Consider the following 25923-nt stretch of genomic DNA (forward strand, 5'->3'; position numbering starts at 1 on the left):
TCCACAGATTGAGTTTCTGTCTGTCTCTGTACACACATATCATAAGTGCATGCTCATTAATACCTGCTCCCAAGCACACATATAAAGCATACATCTAATGAACAAATATCTCTATATCGGTAGACTGATCATGAGGAATGTGCCAGCATGTTCCACACATGGAATTCCTTTCATGATATCTATTTTTTTTTATTTTATTTTTTTAGGGGAAGGTTTACAGACACTTGTGCAAAATTAAAGACATACCTCAAGAAAGCATCTCAGTTGAAACAATCTAAATTAAATTGAAAATCCTTCACCCAAGATAACTATTTCCCAAATGCTGCATTTCAGTGAGCGTGTGAGCTTATATTCACTTATTTCTTCACTGACTTGAAATAGTTACATGCAAGATCAGAAACTCATTCTGTGATTTTACTTCTATATCAGTGGCACCCTGAAAATGAAATCTGGCCTGGCATTCCCACTTACTCTAAGAGCCTTCACAGAACTACTTTGATAAAAGTTTTGTTACATACAAAAAGAGATGTAACACTAAAATATGAACACGCAAAAATATCTATCACTTGGAATGCCTTTCTTATTGTGATCTAAGCTGCTGAGGAGGCTTTAGGAATTTGCATCTTATCCTTAGAGAGGTCTGAAATTGTCTCTGCTGTTTCTTGTACAGCGCTGAGCATATCATCAGCTTTAATCTCTAATCTCTTCTTCCTCTCTCCTCCCCCACAGAGAATCAAATCCTAGCATCTATACACAGATAAAACTACTGGGCCCAGTAAAGTTTGGATCTAAGTTCTACAATAAAGACAGAAAGATTTATTGTCAGGAATGCATTGTACCAAAACAAAATATCAAGTTGTCTAAATCAGTAGCATGTCCCAAAACTTGGCCCAAATGAAACAACAGGAAAAGCAGAGCGCGCCCAACATGGCATGACTTACGGAAATTTCGATGGGCATTCGGAGGCATTCTGAATGCAGTCAACCTCCAGGTTATCCTGAGCACGAGTTGATCAGCCCTACCACTTTATCTCACCTCACTGTGAATATGTAGGCGATTAAACACTTTAAAAGACAAAACAACAAAGCTAAATAAGTAAAACCACCCTTTCTAATTCTTCTTCCATCTGCCAAGTCACACAAAGTAAAAAGAGGACAGAAGAGACCAACTTCTAGGATTTCAAACGCACACCACCTGCCTACCTTACAGAAATGCTCTGCATAATTATGTACCTTTTGGCTGAAAGAATAATGGATATTAGTGCTGCTATGGGGAGGAGAGCTTGTGGGCAGTGCATATGTGGATTGTAGATATTTACAAAGCCACTAGGAGGCTGCAATAAATTTACCTTGGAGTATGTATTATGCTTTTTCAATAAACATTTACAAATACTACTACCTTCTATTTAATCTCACTCCTAAGTTTTCTAAACTCACATTTTTCTGTTTAGCTATACCTCTAATTTTGAATGTCAAAAATATATAGACATTTACAAATAACGTACATCTATATAAACAGGTATGTTCAAGGAAAATGGTGGCTATTATTTCAATAGTATGCATGTGCAGATGTAAAATCATTCTGCAAAATAATACACATGTATATATGCCATAGTTGGTGCTCTGTGATCCTATATGAGAACAGTATTTGCCTGTATAAAAATAATATAAATTTAAAATAATGAATACACGTGCTGGTACAGTTGTATATATGTACTGGCACACCATATATACTCATTAAGCATAAAATGCAGTGCAATATGAACATACAAATATAACTTCAGCTTCTGGTGTATTTGCATATTACACACTGGTTATGTGCCACGTTACATGCCTGTTACACACACACACACGTTTCACACACATATCTCACTCCACATTCCTCAATATTTTGCAACTTCCATTTTCAAACAATGATTTTATTTCTATCTACATAAGCCAGCTTGCAAATGCTATTTTTTCAAACCTGAGGCTTGAGAGCAATGCTCTAAGACAGGGATGTGACAGTGCCCAAACTCTGCAAGCACCACGCAGCCTCGCAGGAGCGTTCGGGGGCATCTGTGCCAGCCTCCCTGGGGTTTGGCTCTTGATTGTTTACTCAGCTGCCAGAAGATGGTCTAAAGCCCTGGGGAGAGCAAAACCTGTTTGGGCCGTTGACATTGAGTATCCTTGGTGCAGGAAGTCAGGACCTTAGAGGTATCCATCATTACTCCTGCCTGAAGGCAGGCTGGAGCCAAGGAACTTGCCTGAGAAGCTAGTAAAATTTTAATGCACTCTGTAGTGCGGTCATGTCATACTCAGTTATGGCAAATAATCCCAGATGCCTGCAGAGGTAAAATGGAGCTGTAATGTGCTTGCCTCCTAACCCGAGCTGACAGCAATGATGTACGACTACCATTAGCGGAAAATATCACTTCAACTAACCCATGATCCAGCTCCGCTAAGGGTCACATTATCCATGAGGAACAAATTACACTCCCAAAGTAAATACAAATTTTCTACACGAAATGGGTACAAAAAAAAAGGGGGGGGGAGCCGGCCGAGGAAGGGGGAGAGGGTAGGGGGAGTGATACGTTACCTACGACAACATGCTGCCGAGTGACAGAGATGATAAAGGACAGGACAAATCACGGGCTGAAGGCGCGGTGGCACAGCCAGCCCAGGGAGCACGTACCCACGCCTGTAAACAACGTGTTCGCTCCCCTTAGCGGCAAGCGCATAATCTTTTACAATGAACATGCTTGGCTCCGGTTTTATTACCACTCTAGCTGTAGGGACCCTCTATGTGGCACATCAAATGAATAAAAAGGATCCTTATCTTTTCTCCTAATGGGCCTTAAACAGTAAGAAATACTTCATGATTGCCTGAGCGTTGCTAGCATATAAAGTCTGGGTGATCTTTCACCCTTGGGGCAAGTTTAAGGTGCTGCTTTTTCCAGAGCTAAAAAGACAACACCTGTGCAAATATGCAGTATAAATCTCACTGATGGGAAACATCCTGGCTTTGCAGAAACTGTTATAAGAATAATACTGAGAAACTATTTCGCTAATCCTATCCTTAGCCAAAATAAATACACGGCAAACAGTAAGATATCAGTATCCCATGACCTGAAGTAATTGCTTAGAATTGGGTTCTCAGCCACCGTTTCCCCATGGAGCCTTATTTGCTAAACATGTTGGTACCCACCATCCAAGGAGCTTTTCCAAGTATTCAGCTCTCTCTTGTTATTGTAAATAATCCTTTCAGCCTTTCATGAGTAGCGTGCGGGTACTCAGTGCGAGACAACTGAATGGCAGGGTGACTGCTCAGCCCCTGTCCCCAGCTGGAACCATCCCCACAAAACCTCTCCTGCCCCCAAGGTCCCTCCTCCTGCCCTCCTGCCTGAAGCTCTGGAACATCTCCTGCCACCTGAGGCTACGCACGTACTTCTCAGGCTCTCTTGCGAGACTGGAGATGACACACTTCACATTTCGAGATTTTCCTCTAGAAACCAACCCAGTTATCAAATGCTGCATCTAGAGTTGAATAGTGTAGAGAAAGGGATGAGGAAATGAACTCTGATGATATGCCCTTCTTTCGATAGCGCAATAAATGCTGAGAGCTCCCTCTTTGACCAGAGTTTTCCAGAGTGGGACAATTATAATTTATTATTTTTACTCCAGCAGTAAACTAAAAAAGCAAACTAAAAAAAATCCTTGGCTGAGTTTATGGACAATAAGAAGAGTACAGATGTCACATATAGTCACAAGAAATGGAGCTGGCTGCCAGCTACCTATCTGCCACAGCTCTGGTCCCATCCTGGTGGACACTTCTGTTTGAGAGGCTACCCAAACTTCTCTTTCCCTGGGAGCAAGAGGAAAAAAAATTCCTGATGGTTTTGCTTCCAAGAATCCTACTAAACAAATTCCATGCTGAAGGGACTGCCCACATGAGAGTGAATTACACCAATTTATGCATGTAGATGGGTGTAATACTCAAGCAAAAAGCAATTTCATTACTATGTAATCCACTTGTGATAGAGTTTCTATTTCCAGCAACAAAACATACAGAAGGCAGCCCTGTGCTATTTACCTTGGTCTTATGTTTTTGAGCGTAGTTTATGGTGGGGTTGCTTTGGGTTCTTTATTGGAAGACAGAAAGATTTGCTGTGCCCTGCAGATGTTTGGGAGGAGATGAGGTGGGCAGCACAGTGGGAAACAATGCTCTGCTCGGCTGGCAGGACGCAGCCAAGCAGGATGCTCAGAGTGGAGGGCAGGGGGGAATCGGCTTTTCTGCCAAGTTTGTCAGCACCCACCTGTGCCTTTGTTCAGTGGGTTGAAGGGTATGGCTTTCAGTAGGCCCAGCCCAAGTTCCTCTCATAACAGATATATCAGACTGCTTATAATTATCTAAACCAGGTGAGTTCATAAAGCTGGGATAAAAAAAAAAATATGTTTTTCAAACTTAGCCAGAAGCACATTCGAAAGCAAACTACACATACACAAACACAAAGACAAGTATGTGTGGATATTTAACCACCAACCACTGAAATCCAACTTACATATTAAATTGGGCAACACGCATCTGCCAAAACACTGCTCCAAAAACTCTCTCTAAAGCCTATGCACAAAACAATGGTCCGATAGCTCTTCAGAAACACACACAGGGTGCGCGTGTATGCTTCTGTGTGTACAGTTATACACAAAGAACTGTTCTCTTTATCTCAACATACCAGAGTGATTTATGATATTTTCCATGCCATAACCTTAGCTTTGCAGCTGTTTTATATGCAATCAAATGTATTAGCATTATCATTAGAAATATTCCGATGCCAGACAATATCATACTTCCGATGACTCGCTCATCACTTGCGTGGTGCTTTCAGTAGCACTTGAGAGAAAAACCACCAAGTCTTACCCGCAGCCAGCTCCCACCAGCACAGCCTTCTTGAGGAAGCACAGCACCCACCCAGCCCGAATCCCCCACCCAGCTGGGGTAGGCATTGTTATTCTTTCCCTACAACCACACATGAGTATTTTGCACATTTAGCCACAAGTTTAACTAACCTCTTTCATCCCTTAGCATCCTAGGCAAAGTCCACCCTGAACAAAGGCCATTTCAGCAGGTGCCCTCGGTGGTGCCTGGGCTGTAGCGGTGAAGAAAGCATTTTAATGGCATTCAGGAACATCATCAAGGGAGAATTGATTGGGTACCACTAAGATATACATGGAATTAAGTCATCAACTGGAGAAATTTTTAAGTTGCACATCCTATCAAAGTTGGATAAAATTCAAGCAAGAAGCTGGTCTTTTTTCCTCTTGAATCAAGCATAAGTAACAACCCTGAGTACACTGCAAAGCAGTTCCTGGTGATCAATGAAATATTTTCCTATGAAGAGAAAATCACTAAAGTGCCTCAGATTGAGCCTTAATTTTAAAATCAGACCAATTAAGTGGAGTGGTGAAAGAAAACGGTAGAGATGGTGAATGAAAAAGGACCTTACTTGGTAACTCATCTTTAGCACTCGACTTCCTTATCAAAGCTATTTGTATGGTGTTTTAGACCAAGACCTGCTTTTATTTCCAGAAAACAGACTACATATTTGCAGTAATGTTTTTAGTATTGCATTAATTACCACAGGTATAATTTCTTAAGATTGTCGCTAGAAATCAGAAGATAATACAGTTGCACTTGAATTTGTCAGCTGTGCAATAGCTTGCCCTAATTTTAGATTATCAGCTCTGGAGACCTGCTCGAAGAGTAAGACTGACAGACTTTTTAATGGAGAAAATCTGAGCTCCCCTGGGATCCACACTTTTTTTCAGATGCAGTAAGAAATCCCAGTGGCATTTGCTGAAAGGATCCCAAGATGGAAAATGACATCTCCCTAAGTATTAGTGCTTTACATTCTGATGCCAGTCCTCCAAATATACTCTCCCTCCACAGATGTACTCGCTACCTCCTCAGGATTTTTAGCAACAGGAGAGCAGAATGCATACTTCTGAATGCTCCAGTCCAGTACTGTGTGCCAAATTGGAATGAAGGAGCATGAATCTATATAAATAGATAAATTATCCATCCCAAACATGTCATTTAAAATTGAGATGCTGACACAGCCTTAGCTACAGTTCTGCTAAGCAGGGGCTGCATCATTTTTCAATTAAATATCCTTATTTCTTCTTCCAGTGAAACCTCTGGAGAAATGTCTCATTTGAGGGCAGACGCAGACAGCAAGTGACTCTGTCTGTCGGCTCCCAATTAAAGGCTAGGGAAGATGGATTGGAGGCACAGCCACCACCTAATAGAGATCAGATATCAACAATGATTTACACAGCCGGATAGATACATATTCAAGTGGGGAAAAAAGAATACTAACAGCCTAAGAGACATTGCTTTTCCTCCTCTGTCACCACACTATTCATCTGCTCCCCAGCTTCCCAGGTCCCACTCCTTCATGGACTCTCCTGCTTCACCGTGGCCCATCTAGTTGTGCTTGAACTGGAGTGTCTCCAAGCCACTTCCACCTGTCACACACCTCTCATCATACTGATCTGCCTTTTCTTTATTCAAAGACACTGGCCAATCTTTCTGGTTTACAGGATTTATTAATTCTAGTAGAACTATTTACATTTTTTCGTACACTCTGTGTTGTGATACCTGTTGTGGGTTTGTCCTCAGAAATCTGAAAGAAGGCAAAATTATTTCCATATTTCTGAACAGTGTGTACCAAGTTCACCTGCAGCAACACACTGTGTATTCCATATACCACAGTATGTTGAAGTCTGCAAGAGATGGTCCTAAAAGAAAGTAGCTCCCCTCATTTCAGGGAAAGATGATTCTGCAAGGAGGAAAGTGACTACACAATCCTCAGAATACATTGACCTAGGACCAAGGTAGAGCAATCTGACAATTTGCTACTGGAACAGCTCCATAGTTGGAGACCGATACCCTCATAATGATCTAAGACATTTGGGTCACGGATCTTAAAACTTCTAATCCTGCTGAGTATCCTCAGCTCCTGTGCTTATTGATGAGAACTGCGGATGCTGAGCACTATTTAAGAAATGATCAACCTCTCGCACAGAGGTTTGACACCCTCACTTCTCCCAGTGCATTGTGCTCATAGGAATTTTTGGTCCTAAAAATGTTATTTTATTTAAAGCAGGGATTCAAAATCTTCTGGGTTCTATTGAAAGAGATCTAAAAGATCCTGCCTGTCTGAAGAAAAGAAGTTTCTACTTGTCAGTTAAACAAAGGAATAACGCACAGCCTCCTTTATAGTGTGTACTTTACCTGTCATCCAACAGCCCATTATCATGTCACGGCAGAGTGCACTTTTCTACAGGTCACTTTGTTTAAAATGACATGGATAATGCACATGTCAGCGAGCTGACAGTCCCGACCGTCCTTCAGAGATAAAAACCGCAAGACGAGCGCCTGTTCTTATCTGGGGTACATGCCTTGGTCTATCATCTAAGTCAGGCAGAACATGATTTCTCCAGAGAGCACTTTTTTCATTTCCTGATTTTAAGAAAATCAAATAAGCACCATTTGTCTTCATCTGAATATGCTTGACCTGCTCAAATGATGATGTCTCGCATTTTATAACAGGCTACATATGCTGAATTCAAATTAACAGCAGAACAAGGCCTTTAGATCTCTGCCTGAGCTGCCAGCACAGGCGGCATACACGCGCTGGGGTTAGCAGTCGTCTTTTAGAACTGGGCCTGAGCTATAAAACTCAAAGCTGGGTCTGGTGCTGGGATTTGAAAAGAACTAAATTATCAGGGATATTTGGATCTGCACTTAATCTTGTTTCATTAGGGTGGAAGACAAAATATAGATCACAGAGATGAAATGCATGTCTGGATTTCAAATCCTGCCCACGCAAGCATGGGGATATTCTGCGTGAGGTATGGTCTTGAGTATCTCTTGTATTGCCTTGCAGACACAACACTCAACCCGCACACCACCACCATCCCCAAAGCTGCTGATTTGCCTTTTTATATGGGTGCGCTGTAAGAGAAAAATATTGTGAAACTGGCAGAGGTTGGCTCTGTGAATGCAGCAGTGGCAGGAAATTACACTTCTAGTTCTGGGTGCCATAAACACAGCAGCTGAGATTCAGTTTATCATCTTCTACTGCATAAGGAACATCCTGAAAATGAATAATCACTTCACAGGATGGAATGTAATGGTAATGCATTAAAAATTCATATCTAAAAGTGCAGGTTAATATTCTGTGCAAAAACCCAACAAAACCTCCCCTTTCTGTTGTCACACTGATTAACTCCAGTGATTAGTTCCCTTATGAAAGGGAAATCACTGCAGTTCAAAGTAAACAGTGGTTCTTTAACACAGTTAGCAAATTATTAAGAAACACAAGGAAAAAAAAAATCTCTACTTGGGAAATTACTGGAAGCTGAAGGGCAAAGCTTTGGCAATTGTATACAGAATAGTTTGAAAATTTCCTGGGCTTTTTCCTACACAAATCCTGTACAGATCTGATTAAAACATGAAAGCTGATTTCTGTGTTCATTGTTTCCATGTGGATTCTATACCATATTTTTTCTTTTCTATTGTATTAGCCACATGCCAAAATGGCCACCTCTCTTCTTCGTGGCTTAACCTGAAGCTTGAACACTCATGAAACTCTAAACAATTCAAAGATAGGATACAAATGATAGTTTTTGACATTACTTTACCCTCCCCAACTTCTATCCCCCAATTTACCCAGTGAAAAAGGAGGAAAAAGTGATTATATTGTCAAAACATCCCTTAAGGCTCAACATACAAATGAAAATCACAAAATCCAACCTGGAAATAATGAAATTATACGAGGTTTTCTGCAATGATTATTTCATTTTTGCCAAAGAAGAAAGGTAGATGTTAGTCTGTTTATAGCATAAGAAATAAGACTCAAAAATGCATCAGTGTGAATACTATTTCTTCATTACTATTAACCTTCCAAAAAAAAAAAGTGTTAGAGACCAGTGTCTGGTTCTTTTTCAGCATAACTTTTTTTCCATTTTCTGCTTAGAAACCCAGTTATTATGATAACCATCAGCATGTTGTGTCGTTTGATGTAATGCGCAGTTTCCAAACGTTGTTTCTAAGTATATGTATATATATAATTTTATATTTATATGCATGTTGACCTTAGCACTTCAATTTGAGCTTTAAGACCCTTGACTACAGAGAAGCAAAACAGGCAAGCATGTGGTTAAATAACTGTTGAAAAGTGCAAATGTGAAGGTTACAAATATATTCAGTTGCGTTATTAAACTGTTAGAACTTCCCAAGGGAAAATGTAACCTTAGAAAGGGTCGGCAGTCAGACTGGTGTTCATAAACAACCCACACAAACCATGGCATCAATATGCTTGAAGATGAATTGTGTAACCTCCAAAATATTCATTAGAATACTCTTTCCTTGGAGGTCTATTCCAAAATCAAATTAAAGGGAACAAAGGTGTTGCTTTGTATAGAGTTGACTTGGATCAATCCAAAAAGAAACTTTGAATAAATAACAAAATAATAAGAATAAGTGAATGCAACAAACCCAACAAAATATTCTTGCTCCCATACAGATTCCCTTTCCTACCTTTTCTTCTTGATCACTGTCGCTGTCACACTGAAACACAAAAAGGAAAAAAGAACAGGTAAGAAAAATATGCTATGGTAAAAAAAATTAAAAATTATTATAAACAAGATGGCTGAAACACTCAAGACCTGTGGTGTTGCATCTGGTACCTATAGGAAATAACTCAGTTACCGTACAGGAGGAAATTTTTCTCCACACTGTTGTTGAAGACCATCATTTGCATGTTTGAATTATGAAAAAAAACGCACTGAAAACAACAAAAGCCATTTGCAATGCCCTATGTTAGTTTAATTCACATGCATGAGAGTTGATGGTGCGTGAACACACTTAGGCTCTGAAACTGGATCAGGGAAGAAGAGAAACGGTATTAGAGGGCAGTTTGTTTTCTTTTGAAGGATGATATTGCTCGTGCTGCCTAACAGTAATTTGGTTTCAAAGGTTTTTTGGGTAGGAGGGCATAGAAATGGCTCAAGTTCACCATTCCCAGAAGCGAAGCATTTACAAGGCTGCCATTTTACTCCAGAACTACTTAGAGGGCACAACCCTTGTCATTGCTTACAGGTGTTGCATTGAAGAATTCAGACAGCTCACGGCAGAAGGAACAACGTGCCCAAGAAAGTGATTCATTGGGGCTCTCTGTAATTCAGAACTAGCCCCAGTAACATAGCCAACACAATACCACAGGATGCTGAACTGTAACACCAGTGGGTCTTGCTAATTACCAAGTGCCGTTGCTCATTTTTTTTATCACTTTTACTATTGTAGAAATGCAGCAGGACTAGGTGAATCAAGCTCCAACACAGACAAGCAATAGAAAGCCAAAGCATGCTTAAACTTGCTAGAAGTACAAAAGCTGTTCTGGAAATAACCCTGTAAGGCCCGTGCAACTCACACCTAGCTGCTTCTGTCCTAGACACCAGAGATCTGATTCATCCCACCTAATTCTGGGCAACTCCCAGGTGATCACACTTGGCTCCCTCTGCAGCAGAAGAATGAGGGAAATATCTCCTCCTGTTTTTCAAACTCCGGGCTTAGAGTTTGGAGGACTGACCTGCCTCTGTCAGGAAAGGTTGAACTCACACCTCCGTGTGTCAGATGTTTCAAAGGGAAGTGTAAGATCACGAAAATGAAGAACTGGGCTTTCTTAAGTCAAGGACTAGCAGATTGCATTATGTCCTTAGAGAAGTTAGCAAAGCCCTTTATGTGTTTGCATCTGTGAGTATTTTTGTAATACAACCAAATTGCTGCAAAATTATTTATACATTGTGAATTCCAAAGGTTAACTATACAGTGGAATGTGAACAGCTACACCCACAAATATGCGTTTGGTTTGTAAAAGGCATGTCTCCTTCTATACGTTCTTTAACTACACCTTTTCTGTTTCTCTTGCTTTTCCCTTGTCTTCATTGGTACAGGGGGTTGAAAAGGTGGTTTCTCCACACCAGTGAACTACATACTAACAAACAAAAGCTAAGAAAAATAGTTCTCGTTTCCATAGGTATTTTTCCACTAATTTTAAATGAAGCAAAATATTGGTAAAAATCACAATCTCCTTTCAAAAAATTCAAAATATAAATTGAAGTGAAATCTATTTAATATCTGAAAGGATTTATATAGCAGTAGTTGCATGTAAATACATGAGATGGAGCATGAAGATATAACAGAGTTTTAACTCAAAATTTGAAACCCTCGTACAGAGATCAAGTTTATGAAGGAGGGAGGGTACTTAACTGACAAAAGGAAAACTGCACATTTCTGGGACAGTAGGGCTTTTATATGAAGTACTCATGCCCTTACCCTGTAAATATTACACATTTTGATTTCAACATGACTCCATTTACAAGATTTTTGTATGAGGGGAAGCATAGGTAAGTATGCTTGCGAAGCAAAGGCTGACATTTGCAGATAAGCAAAACTACACAAGGATTTTCATCCATGAAAATCACAGCACATCACAAAGAATTCCCATTTACTACCTCTATTTTACAGCTGCTGATAAAATTCAGCTTTGGGGCTAGAGCACTTCCTTCCACTGCTTGGTTACAGCCAGGAGCACCCAGTGGTTCTGGGGACCCTGCACCAGCCATGTGCTCCATATAACACATCGAGGTGACACATCTTATGTATTTCAAAATAGGCAGCCCAGAACCAATTCCTCCATTTGCTCATGTCCTCTCCCCACCTTCCAGCCAACGTCCAACAGAAGTCCTGATTGTTATGCCTGAATCCAAAAGGAGAAAGAAAGGGGGTTGAAAGTGGCGATACAAGCAAGCAGGAATGATTCCCTTGTCCCAGCAGGTTTCAGAGGGCTTCAACATGCCATCGGCTCCTGCCGCTGGGGCTCGTGTGCACGTGTCCTGTGACACAGCTGCGATCACAGCGCTTTGCAGCCGCTCCTCTCCCCACCATTTTTTGTTGGGTTTAAGTAATCTCTCCACCGCTGTGGATCAAGTCTTTCCTGGTTCACAAGCTTGGAAAGAGCTCAGGGTTTTGTGTTTTCTGCAGTGTGGAGGTACTTGGGGAGAAGAATACTTGCCAGCAGTGACATCTGAATTTGCCAGTAAACAGTTACCCGTATCTGAGTGAATCTGCAGAGAGAGTGCACAGAGCGACATCGGTGGGAAGTTATTTCCATCAAAGTGTTAAGCCTCCTGCTTTCCGACAGTCCAGTTCTAATTTCAAGGTCCGCTTAATTCCACATCAAATAATTACTGCTATACCCAGAAGCACCTTGTCTCCAGAGTTAAGCATATGGCGAAGGACTGAGACCTACTGGTGTCCATTATGGAAGCAGCACGGATGCCAAGCCGATTAAAAATGCTCAGGCTCCCTTCACAACATGCCCAGTGACTGACAGCTTCGCGATTTGGCCAGTCACCGTGGCTGCCAAAAAAGCCTCTGCTGCGTGGAGGCCCACATGGCACTCTGAGAAAACAGTTCCATTCCCGGTATTAAATTCCCACACTGACCCGAGGACTTTGCTGTGAGCTCAGCAGGAGCGCTCCATCCAATTTACAGCTCCATCCTCCAGAGCCCTCAGTGCCAGCCTCTGGCAGAGACGAATGATGGTCAAACCCCTCCAGCTCATAAATTATGCAAAGGCAATAAATGCACTCAGCAAACAGCTCCTAACGTTTGCCTAGCCTGGCTCCAGATACACTTTGTAAAATGCCAGGAGTCCTGCATACACAAGGCATCTATTTCACTCATAAAGAGGTTCTGTTGGTGGGGCGCAAGGAAAGGAGACCCGCAGTCCAGCAGTGCTGTCCTGTTCCCGTACCAGGATTTTATGGACAAGCTGCATGAAATCAAAAAACGGAAAGACAGGAGGAAGTGACTTCGTACACAGCATTAAGGTTCTATTTTCATGCGGTATATATATGTGTGTGCTTGTGTGCAGGCATTCATGTGTGTGTTCTGCACAGTCACGTTACGCTGAATTTTCCCTGAAGATTAAATACACGGATTTCCTCTGCTTCATGGAAAAAAATCTGACGATTTATGTGCAGGGGTAACTCCAAAAGTCTTGCAGAAGAGGTTTGCCACTGAGGCTAGAAACTGAATGAAAGCAATTGTACTTTCTTCCCACATCGGAGGCTGGTTTGCTGTTTGAGCACTCTGGGCATTTCACTTGCACCCACATTTCCCAGTGGTCCTTACCCTGATGCGCTCATTTACATTCTTGGATGCATTTTCTTCCCCGAGGTGCTAACGCACAAGGTGCTTCCATCTCCTGCAGACTCGCTGCTAACCACTTCTGGAGAACAGGTCTCGGAAACCAGAGCTGACAACCGTGAAGTTGATTATTCAAAACTACTGGTCACTTCTGAAGACTTGAGCCTGCACTGCTTGCTACCTCAGTCGCTCCAGCATTCCCCTGCCTTCCAGGGCCATAGAAAAAATGTAAAATGATTTAAGTGCTTTGAGATTCTCAGAGCAAAAGCACAATGAAAATCTATACAATGGAAGCAAAAGAACCATGTTATCTCAGGCTCAGTTAAGCCTGCTACACAATCCCTTGTAGCTTGGTTACTATTTCTGTTACCTGACAGGTTTCATGTATTAATAATCAATTCACCTTTATTCTGTGAACAGCTTAGAGACAGCCTGTTTTTTTGTAAGGATTCAAATACGCCTATCAACACTTCCAGGAGGAAACCTCACCTAAGGATTTGCCATTACCAGACACAAAAGTGATGGCAATGGATGGCAAAATGAGCCTGACCCTATGTCTACAGATACTAGATGACAATTTAGATGTCACTGATTTAACAATGGCAAATTAATGGAATAGCAGTAGACGTGTTTCTTCTCTGCAATCTTGTCCTTCAGAAGCAGTTCTGCTTTTCCAACGTTTTCGAACGTCCGTTGTTTTCCATAATGTGCAGTCAGCACTTTCATACGGTTCTTTAAAAGCAGTGCTTTCCACTGTGGCCAGGTGAACTCTGCTCAGTGAGCTTCTCTGAAGGTAGCTCACAGCGCCTTGGAAGTCTGATGAAACTGGAAGATGTTCCCAGGCACAGGTCCCACTCCAATTTTCTGCACTAGGCATCCTGTTTTGGAATTAAGTGATGCAAATGTTTTGTACTGGCCTTCTACTTTGGGCTCAGTTTCAGTATTCTGTGCCTATTACAAAAAGATCAGTTTTCAGCCTTGTTTCAGGAAACCATGGCTCTATGCACACACTGTATCTGAATATTCTGCAAATAACGAGGAATCCAAAACAGCATTCAGAGATGGCATGGCTTGATTTTTGGGTAACTGCCATTAGCTTCACTGTGAGTGATAACACAATGAATCAGGACAAGGAGCCTGCGGATGCCTTTTACACCTGAACAAGCTGAAGCTTCTTTCTCTGATGCTCAGGCCCCAGGCGCCTCCTATCCCCTCACTGACCATGGGTTGTGACAAGCTGCAGCCACCCAGAGCCAGGTTTGAAAAAAGCCCAGAGCCACATTTCCAAATGCTGGCTTACATTATCAAAAATCCTACCAACCGACCCGCTCTTAGCTCTCATTTAGGCACTGTAATGAGAGCCAGATCAGCAGAACTGTTGAGCACCCACAGCTCTCATTTATGGCCAAGTTTTCAAATGAGCACGGAAAAAAATGCCATGAGATCTTTTCAAAACACAGCCTGATGGGCCCCTCTGGGGAAGGAGCCTTTGAAATGGCTAGTTTATGCTTCTGAAAGTCTAGTACTGGGCAGGAGGGACTCTTAACACTTTTCCCAAAGGATCTACAGCACTGCAAACCAAACCCAAAGCCTGGGATATACAAAGCTCGCTCGTAACTAGCTCCACAGATTTTTATAGGACATGCGGAAGCATTACGGTTGCTCCTAGTTTCCATATAATCAGTAGCAAGAATAAGACCAGAGTGACAATGACCTGCTCAAAGTGGCCAGAGTTATCACTTAAACTGTTCAAACACCTTTAACACCTAGTGTGCAGGCTACCAGCCATCATATCACTTGGCACACATGTGCTAAACGTTCAAGCTTTATTTTCCAGTATTTCTGCAACTCGGTGCTCGAGAAGCACTAATCAGAATCAGTAACCAACAAACTTGCATTTCCATACATGCGCTGCAGTCAAAATTCAAATTATTGTTCCTAAAATAAGCCCAAGGTGAAGAGGGAACAGAAAGCCTCATAAAGTCTTTGCACCAGCAAAAACGAAAGGTCTTCCTTCTGCCCCAGATTAAACCTTCTAATTTACTGCTATCAGTCAGGGCTGTGAAAGTGTTAGATGCACTCCTCATCATCTGGAGTATACACAAATATAACTGCAGTCTGATAAACTGGGAAGTAGAAAAAGAACTCTCTAATTCCCTTTTAAGGCTTAATTATTGCTGCATTTTGTATAATAAAAAGAAAACTGAGGATTGGACTAAAGACTGCATTGTACCTCCCAAATCTGCCCCAGCTGGGGAAAGTGTTAAGTTAAAATGCACAGCACATCTCCCACAGCACCCGCAGAATGAGACTGATCCCAACGCCACGTTTCAAAAATCAGACACCTTATGAGGTTACAGCTATAATTTGAGCCCATTTAAATAGCTTGAGAGAGTCTGGCCCAAATCAAGCTGAGTAAAGGTCTGTGCCACCTCACCAGCTCATTCAGGCTGAAGCAACACCATGGATTTCTATGTACCTTGCTGATTGAACACATTCTTGTGCAAAAAGTGGCAATCATTGAATGTATCATGTACAATGACATTGAGGAGGGCATTGTTCTCTATTCTGCTCAATGGACTTTGCTGGAACAGCTATTTCATATCTTGAATCCATTTATCATTGCCACCAAAGGAGTCAGCACTGCTGAAACGCCAGCACTGAACAAAGTGATTCTGCTCATCTGTCTGCTGAAAAGAAATCTGAAGAAAATGAGGGAAAACCCAGACCTCAGCCATGTTCACACTGACATTTACAATATTCTTGTCCATCTATCCACCAATGACAAACTGACAGCCCCGAAAAGGGCAAAGATGATATTTTAGCTATACAATTAGACCTTTGCTTCCAAGAAAAAAGGAGAAAAAAACATCTCCTAGATGAAAGGAGACACAGCCAGGGAATAAATGGGCAATTTTCTAATTGATGAAATAGAGACAGGCAGAGTCACAAAGAAACTAAGAGCAAGAATTTCACTTTTTTCTTTCCTATCTCTGACTTCGCCTGCAAGTAGCATTCAGCATGGAGCTCCTTGGCAAGGAATCTTATATATAGCATCTCACAAATTGGTTAACATCACAGTCTGCTTAGCAATTCTTCACCATTATCCACAGTGATTCAGTGTAAGGTATGACTCTGAAACAGCGATGGTCTGAGAAGTTTCAGGCCTGGTTTCTCAAAAGCTGAAATTATGGATTATTCACATAAAAGTCCCATTTTACACAAATTACCTTAGTCTGGACAAAAGATTGCAATGTTGACCTCTAATCTGAATCCCATTTTATCCAACTACTTCACTTCAGATGAAATGTATCAGTCTTGGACATTTAAAGTTATCTGCCCCTTACAGCAATAATATTCAGAACTTGGAACCACTTTCAACCATATGTCTTTTTAATTCCTCCCACCCAAGACTTGTATGATTGTTTTCCATTGCAAAACAACACAATTAGTGGCTCCTTCTAGCTCTACCATCAACAAGACAATGGTTTGAAGAGAAATGAGAGAATTACATTTTGAATGTTACCATGAATACATTACTAGCCATGATAAAGATGATCCACCCTATATTTATATAAAACACATACATGACCTTTGCAACTGGTGGGTGGTACATGTGTTCTTGGCAAACCGCAGTGAGCTTATTTGCAAAGAGGGATTTCACTCCAGAAAGAGAGCAAAACATGAGTCCTACTTTGAGGTTTGACTCTCTCGTTTCAACCCCTGTATTCCCAGGTTATCCCTCACAGGGGAAGGCCAGCAGCAATCTGAGCAGGGGAGAGGATGGAAGCCTTTCTGCGCCTGATGCAGGAGCGCAGAGCTGGCCTGACGACTGCCAGGGACAGAGCTGCAGTGTTGTGTCCTGGACAGCTGTGTGTGGCTCTGTTTCCCTCAGCAGGAAGATGTCTCTGGCATCTGCAGGCACCTCCAAGCACAGCCCCAGAGAAGACGAAGGGAAAGCAGCCCTTTAAGAAACAAATTTTCCTCTGCACCCCTGGAACTGAGCTGAGCCTGGTAAATTATTGCAGATCTCAGAAAAATGCAGCTTCTTCCCCCCAGTTATCACTCCCAATGGCTTCCTTATGGTGTCATTGCTCAATGATCCCACAAATGCTTAAGGTCCAATCCAGCTATCCCCAAAGTACGGGACAATGCTCCCACCAATATCAGCAGCAGATAAAATGGGCTTTCCAGCCGCGGCATTAGAAAGCTAACGATGCCAGGAGTTACTCGGCTCAGCATCTTCAGAAAGTGCCTGTGCAAGTCAGGCATCTGAATTCCACTAGACCAACGGGGCATCAAGCTGCTACCTGCCACAGACACAACCCAATTCTAATTTTACCAAGTCTTTCTGTTTTGCAACAGAAGGATGAACTCCCTGTCTCAGTCCGTCAATATAATATATGAAAAAAAAACCTACATGACTTTTCCTCTGGGATTCAGAATGCAAATGTACAGCTTTCTTACCTGCCTTTCTATCTGTACACAATTTGCAGTATGCAAAGTCATTCTCAGCATCCTCTCAAGTGACTGGGATTTTGTCAGGGCTCAAAAAATAAAGAATAGTAAATAATAATAAAAATGTGCATTTATATTGGTGGACTAAGTCAATAGGAAAGAATTATACTAATCAGTGTTTAACGAAGTCAGTGCCTAATAGTGCATTAGCCAGTGTCCCTGGGTAAGTAAAGATTCCTGTTTTTATACCTCTTGGTCTTAGCTCAAGAGTTCAGTTTGGAATTTGAGTCCTCCAGGTACTTACAGGCTAATGAAATCAAAATATCCTGATGGACAAGAAGCAAAGCATGTTACGGGTTAAAATAATACAAGAATCTATTTTTTCCACTGTGTTGTGATCCATAAAAATCACCCTGAGCCTTTCCTCTTTCTTCTCTGCCTGTGAAGCCAATTGCTTTGATTGCAGTGATATGAGCTTGCTGAAATGACTTGCCCTTGCTTGTGAAGCAAATGGAACATGCTAATAGAACTTATCGCATTACCCGATGCAAAAGTGCCATAGCTCATTACTTTAAGATAAAAGGATATCATTGCAGACGGGAAGCAGAATTGACTTTCTGAGGCCCGACTTGATGATGATTTAATCAACTGCTCTCTTTCACTTCTCATCTCTGCGCCTGTCGGTTTCACAGGTGCTGTTAAATGAGACACTCAGAAAGTGAGCGGAGGGAAAGAAATTGCTGTCATTACTTTTCAAGAAAGGAGGTATGCAAATTTTCGACAGAAAGATTGCGTTCATAATGGGCCTGGTAAAATACAAGGATCATGCTTGACAGGTGAGGGCAAGTCATTTGTACGTCCTTAAAGTGAAGCAACCATCCTCATTTAGAAATTGTGCTCGATAAGAGAAGCTACAAATGAAAACCACGCAATGCCTGAGAAGCAGCAAGCAAACCTTTGAAGGCTTTGCTACTGCAGATCTGCCTTCAGCAGGTGCCTGGCGTGCCTTCACACATGTCTATTCCTAACTGCCAGATGGCCAAAGTTTGACCTCAGTTTCTCACAGAGAACTCCTCTTACATGTTTTCCTTTTTTTTTTTTTTTTTTTTTTTTTTTTTTACTGTCAGCTTTATATTTGCAGTCCAGGGCCTGAGAGTTTCTTCCTTTCTTCATCACTGCCAGAAATAGAAATCACAAGAAAAAAACTAAGTGAGGGTTGAGTTAACTTTGAAAATCAGCTTTGAAAATCAGTCAGTTGGAGGTGAAATTTGTTTTCTTCTGCACGCAACAGAATATTACAGATCTTGGATGGTCCAAAGCTTATGGTTCATATGCCAAGTAAAAAGCAAAGAGAATGATCCACAAAAAGGGTTCACAGAAAGCAAAAAGGATGAAAAAAATGCTTTTCCTGGACCCAAAAGGAACCTGGCATTCTGTGTAATTGCAACACCAGAGGACAGTTACAAAAGAGAGTAGTTCAACGTCCTGTTGACCTAATGGAAAACCTCTGATATTCCAAAATTAGAAGCTAAAGAAAGGACTATAATAGAGATGATGAATTTATGTACAGGTTAAAAACACTCTATAGATCTTGGATGGCCATTGAGCAGTTTGGATCATTTCAAATGGGGAAATGAGAACTACCAGGCTCTTATTGGTGTCAATCACGTTTTCAATCAGAGCCTGATAGCTAGCCACAACAAGCAGGTTCCTCGGGGACTGCACTGGATGCAAGTTATGGACGTAGCAGTTAAGTTATAAAGATTCTGACATTCCACCTCAGATAACAGCATAAGATTTACATAGAATTAATGCCACGGATACTTAGAATTAAATAAGAAAATAGCTAGGAAATATTGCCACAAAAGAAGCTTGATACAATGGAAAAGGATTAAAATAAAAGCACACACCATATTAATTCTACTCATACATGCATTTTAAGAATTGTAAATATTCTTTCTCAAGATACACCGTTCGTTTGATTCAAATGCCCCTCGATTTTTCAGGAAATAAAATCTTATTAATCTTATTAAATCTTAGTTGATCTTTTGACTATGTGTTGGGTTCTTAACCCCCTCTGCATCTACGTAACGGATAGCAAGCCCGTAATGCTCTATAGATCTGCCTCATCTCTTTCCAGGAACACTTCATTGTAGGTTGAAAAGGAACATGATCAAGGAGAGAGAGCTTTGTGCTAGGATGGAAGATCTACCTGTGACACTGGCTCTGCATCACCTCAGGCATGTCACTCTTCTATTCTTCTGTCACCCTTCTATTTTTCATCTGTTTTGGCTATTAAATGGTACAGTTTAGGATTTGGGCAGTTTTCACTATATATGTTTACAAAGTGTAAAGCATAATAGGGCATTTTTCTTCAAGAACTTTGATCCTAGTAAATAGAACAGATAAAGAAGGAAAAAGCACTAAGACTTGGATCAGGCCCTAGACACATCATGCCTATTTTCAGTATAAATCTCATCTTCCACCAAATAAACTGTATGACCTATAGCAAATTACACCGTTTCAACAGAAAATTATTTTTATTTTAAATTACAGAAGTACACACAAAGAAGCAGCAAAAAAATATCAGTAACACAGTACAGGAGTTCTCATCCTGTACAGGCTGCAGCAACTCCAAGACAAAATGGCTGCTGAAACACACATGAAGAGAGATTCAATTGGTGTGTACAATAAATCAGAAATAATATCCAAAACTAAAAATAATAAAGAAAAAGCTGTCTCTTCTCTTCTTTCCCATACAAGAAGAATTGTCTAGCTTTTCAGCTCTGTATCTTTACTCTAGGCTAAGTAATTTAAAGTGAATTGTATAAATAATAAATAATAAATAATAATAATAATAGTTCCCCAAGCAACCCAAAACAATTGATCCTTAGGGATAAGACCTCAACAGTTGAGCTATAAACCTTCGAACATTGGATTTTAATGGATACTAAAAACTCTTAACTAAGCCATATAAATATAACCTGAAACAAAATGATTTGTGTTGTAGGCTGTTTGCAAACTCCCATAAATGTTCCTCATTGTCACAATGCCAGAAAAATAACTCAAACTGTGTACTCAGCCCTGTAAACTGGCTTCTATGTTGTGGTTTCATTCTCTTTTTCACTCTCTGTTTTATAATTCATTACTCACATGGTTGTTATATATTATTACTATTATTTATTACTGCCTTTTTCATTTTTGCAAAATTTATAAATTGTTTGTGCTAGACCTGAGGGAAGACAAGGATTATTCTACATCTACTGCAAGTAAATATAAATTGTAAAGACAATGGCACACTTTGGCCTGCCTGCCTCAAATTTCCTGTTTTGACATACTGTATGCTATAATTTGGAATCTGTACTCTCTTATTAGAAAATGAATGCATTATGTTTTGTGTTTTTTATTTTATTTTTTTCTGAATGCTACAATTATAATAATTTAATTTAAAACAGGAGTTACATTTCTCCATTTAGAGATAAGCAGAATTGTACAATTTTACATTTATCAGAGGGACCCAATCCTTTGTTATTCCTAGAGAGGCTGGGAGAAGGTGTGAGTATCAACAGTCAGGTGAAATGCTACCCAACAGAACATCCACTGCGGGGGCTTCCTCCTCCACTAATGAACAGGCAAAAGTGGTACCTTGGCATGCCCAAATGGCCCATGTAGGAATGAATGCATTACTTCTCTCTTCCTCTCGACCTCTTGTAACCAGTCCTAAAGCCAGGTGTACCTCCTCTCTTCTGAGAAACGTCTCCCCACTACTCTGACTGCTGTCTGCAGTGCCCTAGTGAAAGAAAGCGGTGACTCACAGTGCTCAATGAGGTGGCTGTGCTCATAGTAGAAAGATGGGAGCTTCAGAGAGGCCCCAATCTCTGTTAGAGGAACATTCCCAAGTATAAATATTTACCATGGAAAGCCAGGCCCTCCATTTACCACCAATGCACTTCTAGCAGGGGTATATGAAGGGTGTGTGTTTGTTTTTCTCACTGCTGCATTAGCCCACCACCAGAGTAAGGTGATAAAAACTCCTGTATCATAAATGATATCGCAGACTCCATGACTGTTATCAGCAGTGGCAAATTACCTCGCACAGCCAAGGCAAGGTATTGCTTTGAATAGCTGGCTTTTAGCACAGTGTTCAGAAAAATTATCCTTGTCCAGGCGAGTCTTGGAAAATGCAGGAGTTTTGCCAGCAACAACTGTGTTTAAACACGGCTGTAGCTAACACAGAGCTGAGTGTCGTGAAGACTGGCTGTATGTGCCTTTTAGCTGCGATGGGACTGAGACTTCACACTGTTAGAAATCATCTCTTCCAAAGGGAAACCCCACGGAAGGGCCAGGAGACATCCTGAGTGTGAGACACAGGATTTGACATCAAACCTTTTGTCAAGAAAGCAGGGAGACACTGAAATAGCAGGGGATGCATCTTGCAAAGCAAGATCATTTGGGAATCTGGGGAGCCATCCATGGGAGGCCTATGAGATGTCACATCTCAGATCTTTGTGGTCACCTCTGTCCCACAGGTAGAAAACCTCTCTAGATTCTTCCCGCTTCTTTTCTGTCTGCATGGTCCCAGCAAACCACCTGCAGCTTTGTACAACATCCATAAAGGAATTATAAACTGCTCGGTCTGTACTGTAGTTTTGAGACAGATTACATAAAACATGGAAATTCATTGCTCTCTCCAGAGATGCTCCCTATGAATACAGAGCCCTGGAATTTCACAAGGGACTTTTTATACAGGTAGAGACTCCCTCTATTCTATAGACTGTAGATACCAAACTACTGGAAATTCAGTTTTGATCTCTTCTGAAAATTTAGTAGGAGGAAGGCTCTGAGATTTCATACATGCCCTCTTCACAAAAACCTCTGTAGGCTACATCTATAAAAGGAACTGGGAACTGAATAAAAAGATGCAAAGGGTAGAAGCTAGATTAGTGTAGATTGGTGCATATTTTAAAAAATACAAAAATATGAAATATAAAACGTAATTTAGAACTACAATAATTCACTTAAAAATAGGGCAGGTTATCCCTAACTGAAAAAGAAAAATTTAAACCTTGCCTAAATTCTGTGCCCTAGTTCAGTCAGAGTTACTGTACTCCAGGCAGTACAATTAATTAGTGGAGATCATATAGCCTGTGCTATACAGAAGGTCATAGCGGATCATACCCTCATTGCCTTAAATGATGTGAATTTATAAATTCCTAAACATCCACATCTCTCCACTCTTACTCCTACAGCTAGTCTGTTAGTGCTTTGGACCTTACCGTTACCCAACAATTCAGGCCACCTCGGTTCAGCACAAACACTCCCTTCCACGATGTGCAAATTCTCAAGTGGATGACCACTGAACTTACCCTGCTAGGAAGGTTTCTTACTGCCCATCAACAGTGGGGTCCTGCCAGCTTTTACACCAAATTTATTGTTGATATTGCGTGCATTGAGTTTCATTCTTGCTCAAAAGACTCATTTTTATCACAGTGCAGGAGAAGCACCTCTTTAAGGACCAATTCAGCTTTGGTGTTAAGTTCGACTACCGTTTTGAGTAATCAATACAAAAAGTCTGCTACAAGAGGACACTGTGATTTACAAATACAGGGGAAAAAAGAAAATGATGCAAAGCCATTGGTATGAATGTGAAGGACTGTTGGGAAGGGGGAAATAAAAAGTCTATGAGAAGAATCTGAACAACCAATTTAATCTTGGAGGAAAATTCAGCAGAGCTATCCTGTGTGGCAGCTATCATTAAAAGATAGAGGAGAGATCTACAGGAAATTCAATATGAAATCTAAAATGTACACCAATGGGATCCTTCAGAGAAAGTGAGAGGGAGGGAGACAGCAGTTTCTCATAAAGTATTACAGAAATCTGCCCCACATCTTTCCTCAGAGCTAAGAATAATTATTAACATGTAAGGGAGAAACGTTAGCAGATACACACTCTGAATAGAGGAATACTTCGATGCATGCATCAGATTTACCAAGGACTCTCCTCCCTTCCATACTCAACAGAAGAGAGTTCAAGAGTGCATGTTTTCTTCCCATCCTACATGCTTACAGCAATTTCCATCATTTCTCGTCAATACATGAAAGCCTAGTTTAATTTGGGCTCTCGTCGTTCCTGCTGAATGAGGGGGTTTGTTGGTATTTCACCAGTAAGAAAATAGAGGCAGTTAACCTTTTCTCCTAACAAAGTGCTGGAAAAGAACAAATATAGTACATATCACAGTAGCACAAGGCTAAATTTTGTAATGGCACAGGAATAAAGAAACAGAAGACAACTCCCATCTTTTGTCTAACAAAACCAGATCCATGCTCCAGCAAAACTGAGCTACAGCCACCCAATGGCAATACATGCACAGCATCATGGCTGGAAGGACCTGAACTGCATGGGACTCTATGCGTTTACCGACACCAAAGACAAGGACCCATTTTAATTAAACAGACGACCAAGAAGCAAAGGAAATCACTTTGCTTTACAGAAGATGACTTGCTCCCTTCCCCTCCCATGGGGGCTGGCTTTGGTACCTCATTCACGTCTGCCATGTGGTAACACCCCAGAGACATCTGTTCAACGCTGGCTGTATGGGGCCATGCAAGCATATTTCTGAGCTGTAGGTTCTTTTATTATTTGTACTTCTGCTTTTAATAGGAAGAAAAAAATGGTCATTGTGATGCTTCTGGGCAAACTCTGCATACTTGGAAAAATGAGCAAATGTAGCCAAGAGAGAGTGTGTAAACAATGCTCCCTGAACTGCCGGGGACATCGCACTCGTATGCCCCGCACGCGGGCGTCTTCCCTCCCGAAACCTCGTCTCCCCCTAAGACCTCAAAGGGTTAAGCCTGCAAATTGCCTTGCTGTGCTTCTGGGACAGCATGAAGGATGGCTGCCATTGCCACGGTCAGATATGACAGCGCCAATTTGATGTGCTGCCATCAAGGGCCTTCTAAGAGCCGAGCGCCCTGATGGTTTTGTGATGCGAACAGTCGCATCGCAAAATGGTTTTCCTCTCCCGCTGCCTCTGCTTCCATCTGCTGCTGGGCCGAGGCACAGCCGGCTGCCTGCCTGTCACAGCATGTATTAAAATTAGCTGGGGAGGAGGCACTCAGTTGTGCTAATTACATTTTAATCATTGGAAATGTGTTGGCAAATCAAGCCTTGATTGCCATCTCGGAGTCTGTCTCCTCCAGCAGAGTGAAGGGGCTGTCTGCATTAGCCGGGGCCTGCTGGGCCCAGTTCTTTCACAGAAGATAGAATATGGTGCCTGCTGGCCCACCACTGAGACTGCTTTGGCACATTATTAAAAAGCCACAAGGCTTGTTTCAAATCATCACTGTGTGAGCTCTGCTCATTCGCACATCCCTGGGTATTCCAGCCACTTGGTACTTTTAACTATATCTTTAGTTTACCTTGTGGGCTAAAAAACAATTTTGCATGCGTGGGTGGAGGAAGCCGGAGCTTTTTTGCAGCTCGTCGGGCTGGGAACGGAGCCGGTTGTCAAAACGCCTTCCTTGTCAGCTGCAACACTGCACTGAATGGCATCCTAAAATAACTGGAACTCGCGCAGCCCCCACTTTATCACGGGAAGGTTCGGTACAAGCCTGGCTTGGTCAGAGCCATGAGAGGTGGAGAAGTCCCTTCCTGTTTCTCATTTAACATGTCAAAGGGAACTGAGTTGTCGATTACTCTCAGGCCAGCCAAGCTTGTAAATCAAGCTTGGAGATGAACAGAAAAAGCAATGAGGGTCCTCTTTGTTCCTGTGACTAAACGCTCACATGCAGGTCCTAAAATCAGCACACTGGATGCAAATCAAAAGGATGAATTTTCCAGCCCTTTTCCCAGCCACATTTGAATTTTTATTTTTTTCTTTAGCAATACAGGAAAGCTTCCAGAGCAAGCAACCCGAACCAGAAGCAGGAAGAGCCAGGATCTCTCAAATGTTAGACCATGTGCAGGCTAAACAAACCCAGAAGCATCTACCACCTGCAACCCCCCTCCCAAAATAAACAAACAGAAAATACACTATGAATATGTTGAAACCTGAAAAATTCAACCTCAAATCTCCCTTTTATAGCATGTAAATACTACCCTCAGACGAATCTTGTCAACACAGAAACTATTCCCATTGCCTTACAGGCAGCGGCAGAACTGGCCTCCTCCTAGGCTGGATTTTCAAGAGTGGCAGGGCCAGGCTTGCAA

The 25923-nt window shown here is 41.5% G+C and overlaps 1 protein-coding gene across 7 annotated transcripts in view; it reads right to left on the bottom strand.

Moving 5' to 3' along the window:
• Positions 1–25923, bottom strand: part of AUTS2 (activator of transcription and developmental regulator AUTS2) — a 763436-nt gene that overhangs the window by 227178 nt on the left and 510335 nt on the right. For all 7 annotated transcript variants that reach the window (XM_082776109.1, XM_082776112.1, XM_082776110.1 and 4 more), the window contains one exon: positions 9583–9612. In XM_082776109.1, the coding sequence (XP_082632235.1) occupies positions 9583–9612 (30 nt within the window). The remainder of the gene's footprint in view (positions 1–9582; positions 9613–25923) is intronic.

This window comes from Aythya marila (genome assembly GCF_965140915.1).
Source record: "Aythya marila genome assembly, chromosome: 20".
Classification (NCBI taxonomy): Eukaryota; Metazoa; Chordata; class Aves; order Anseriformes; family Anatidae; genus Aythya; species Aythya marila.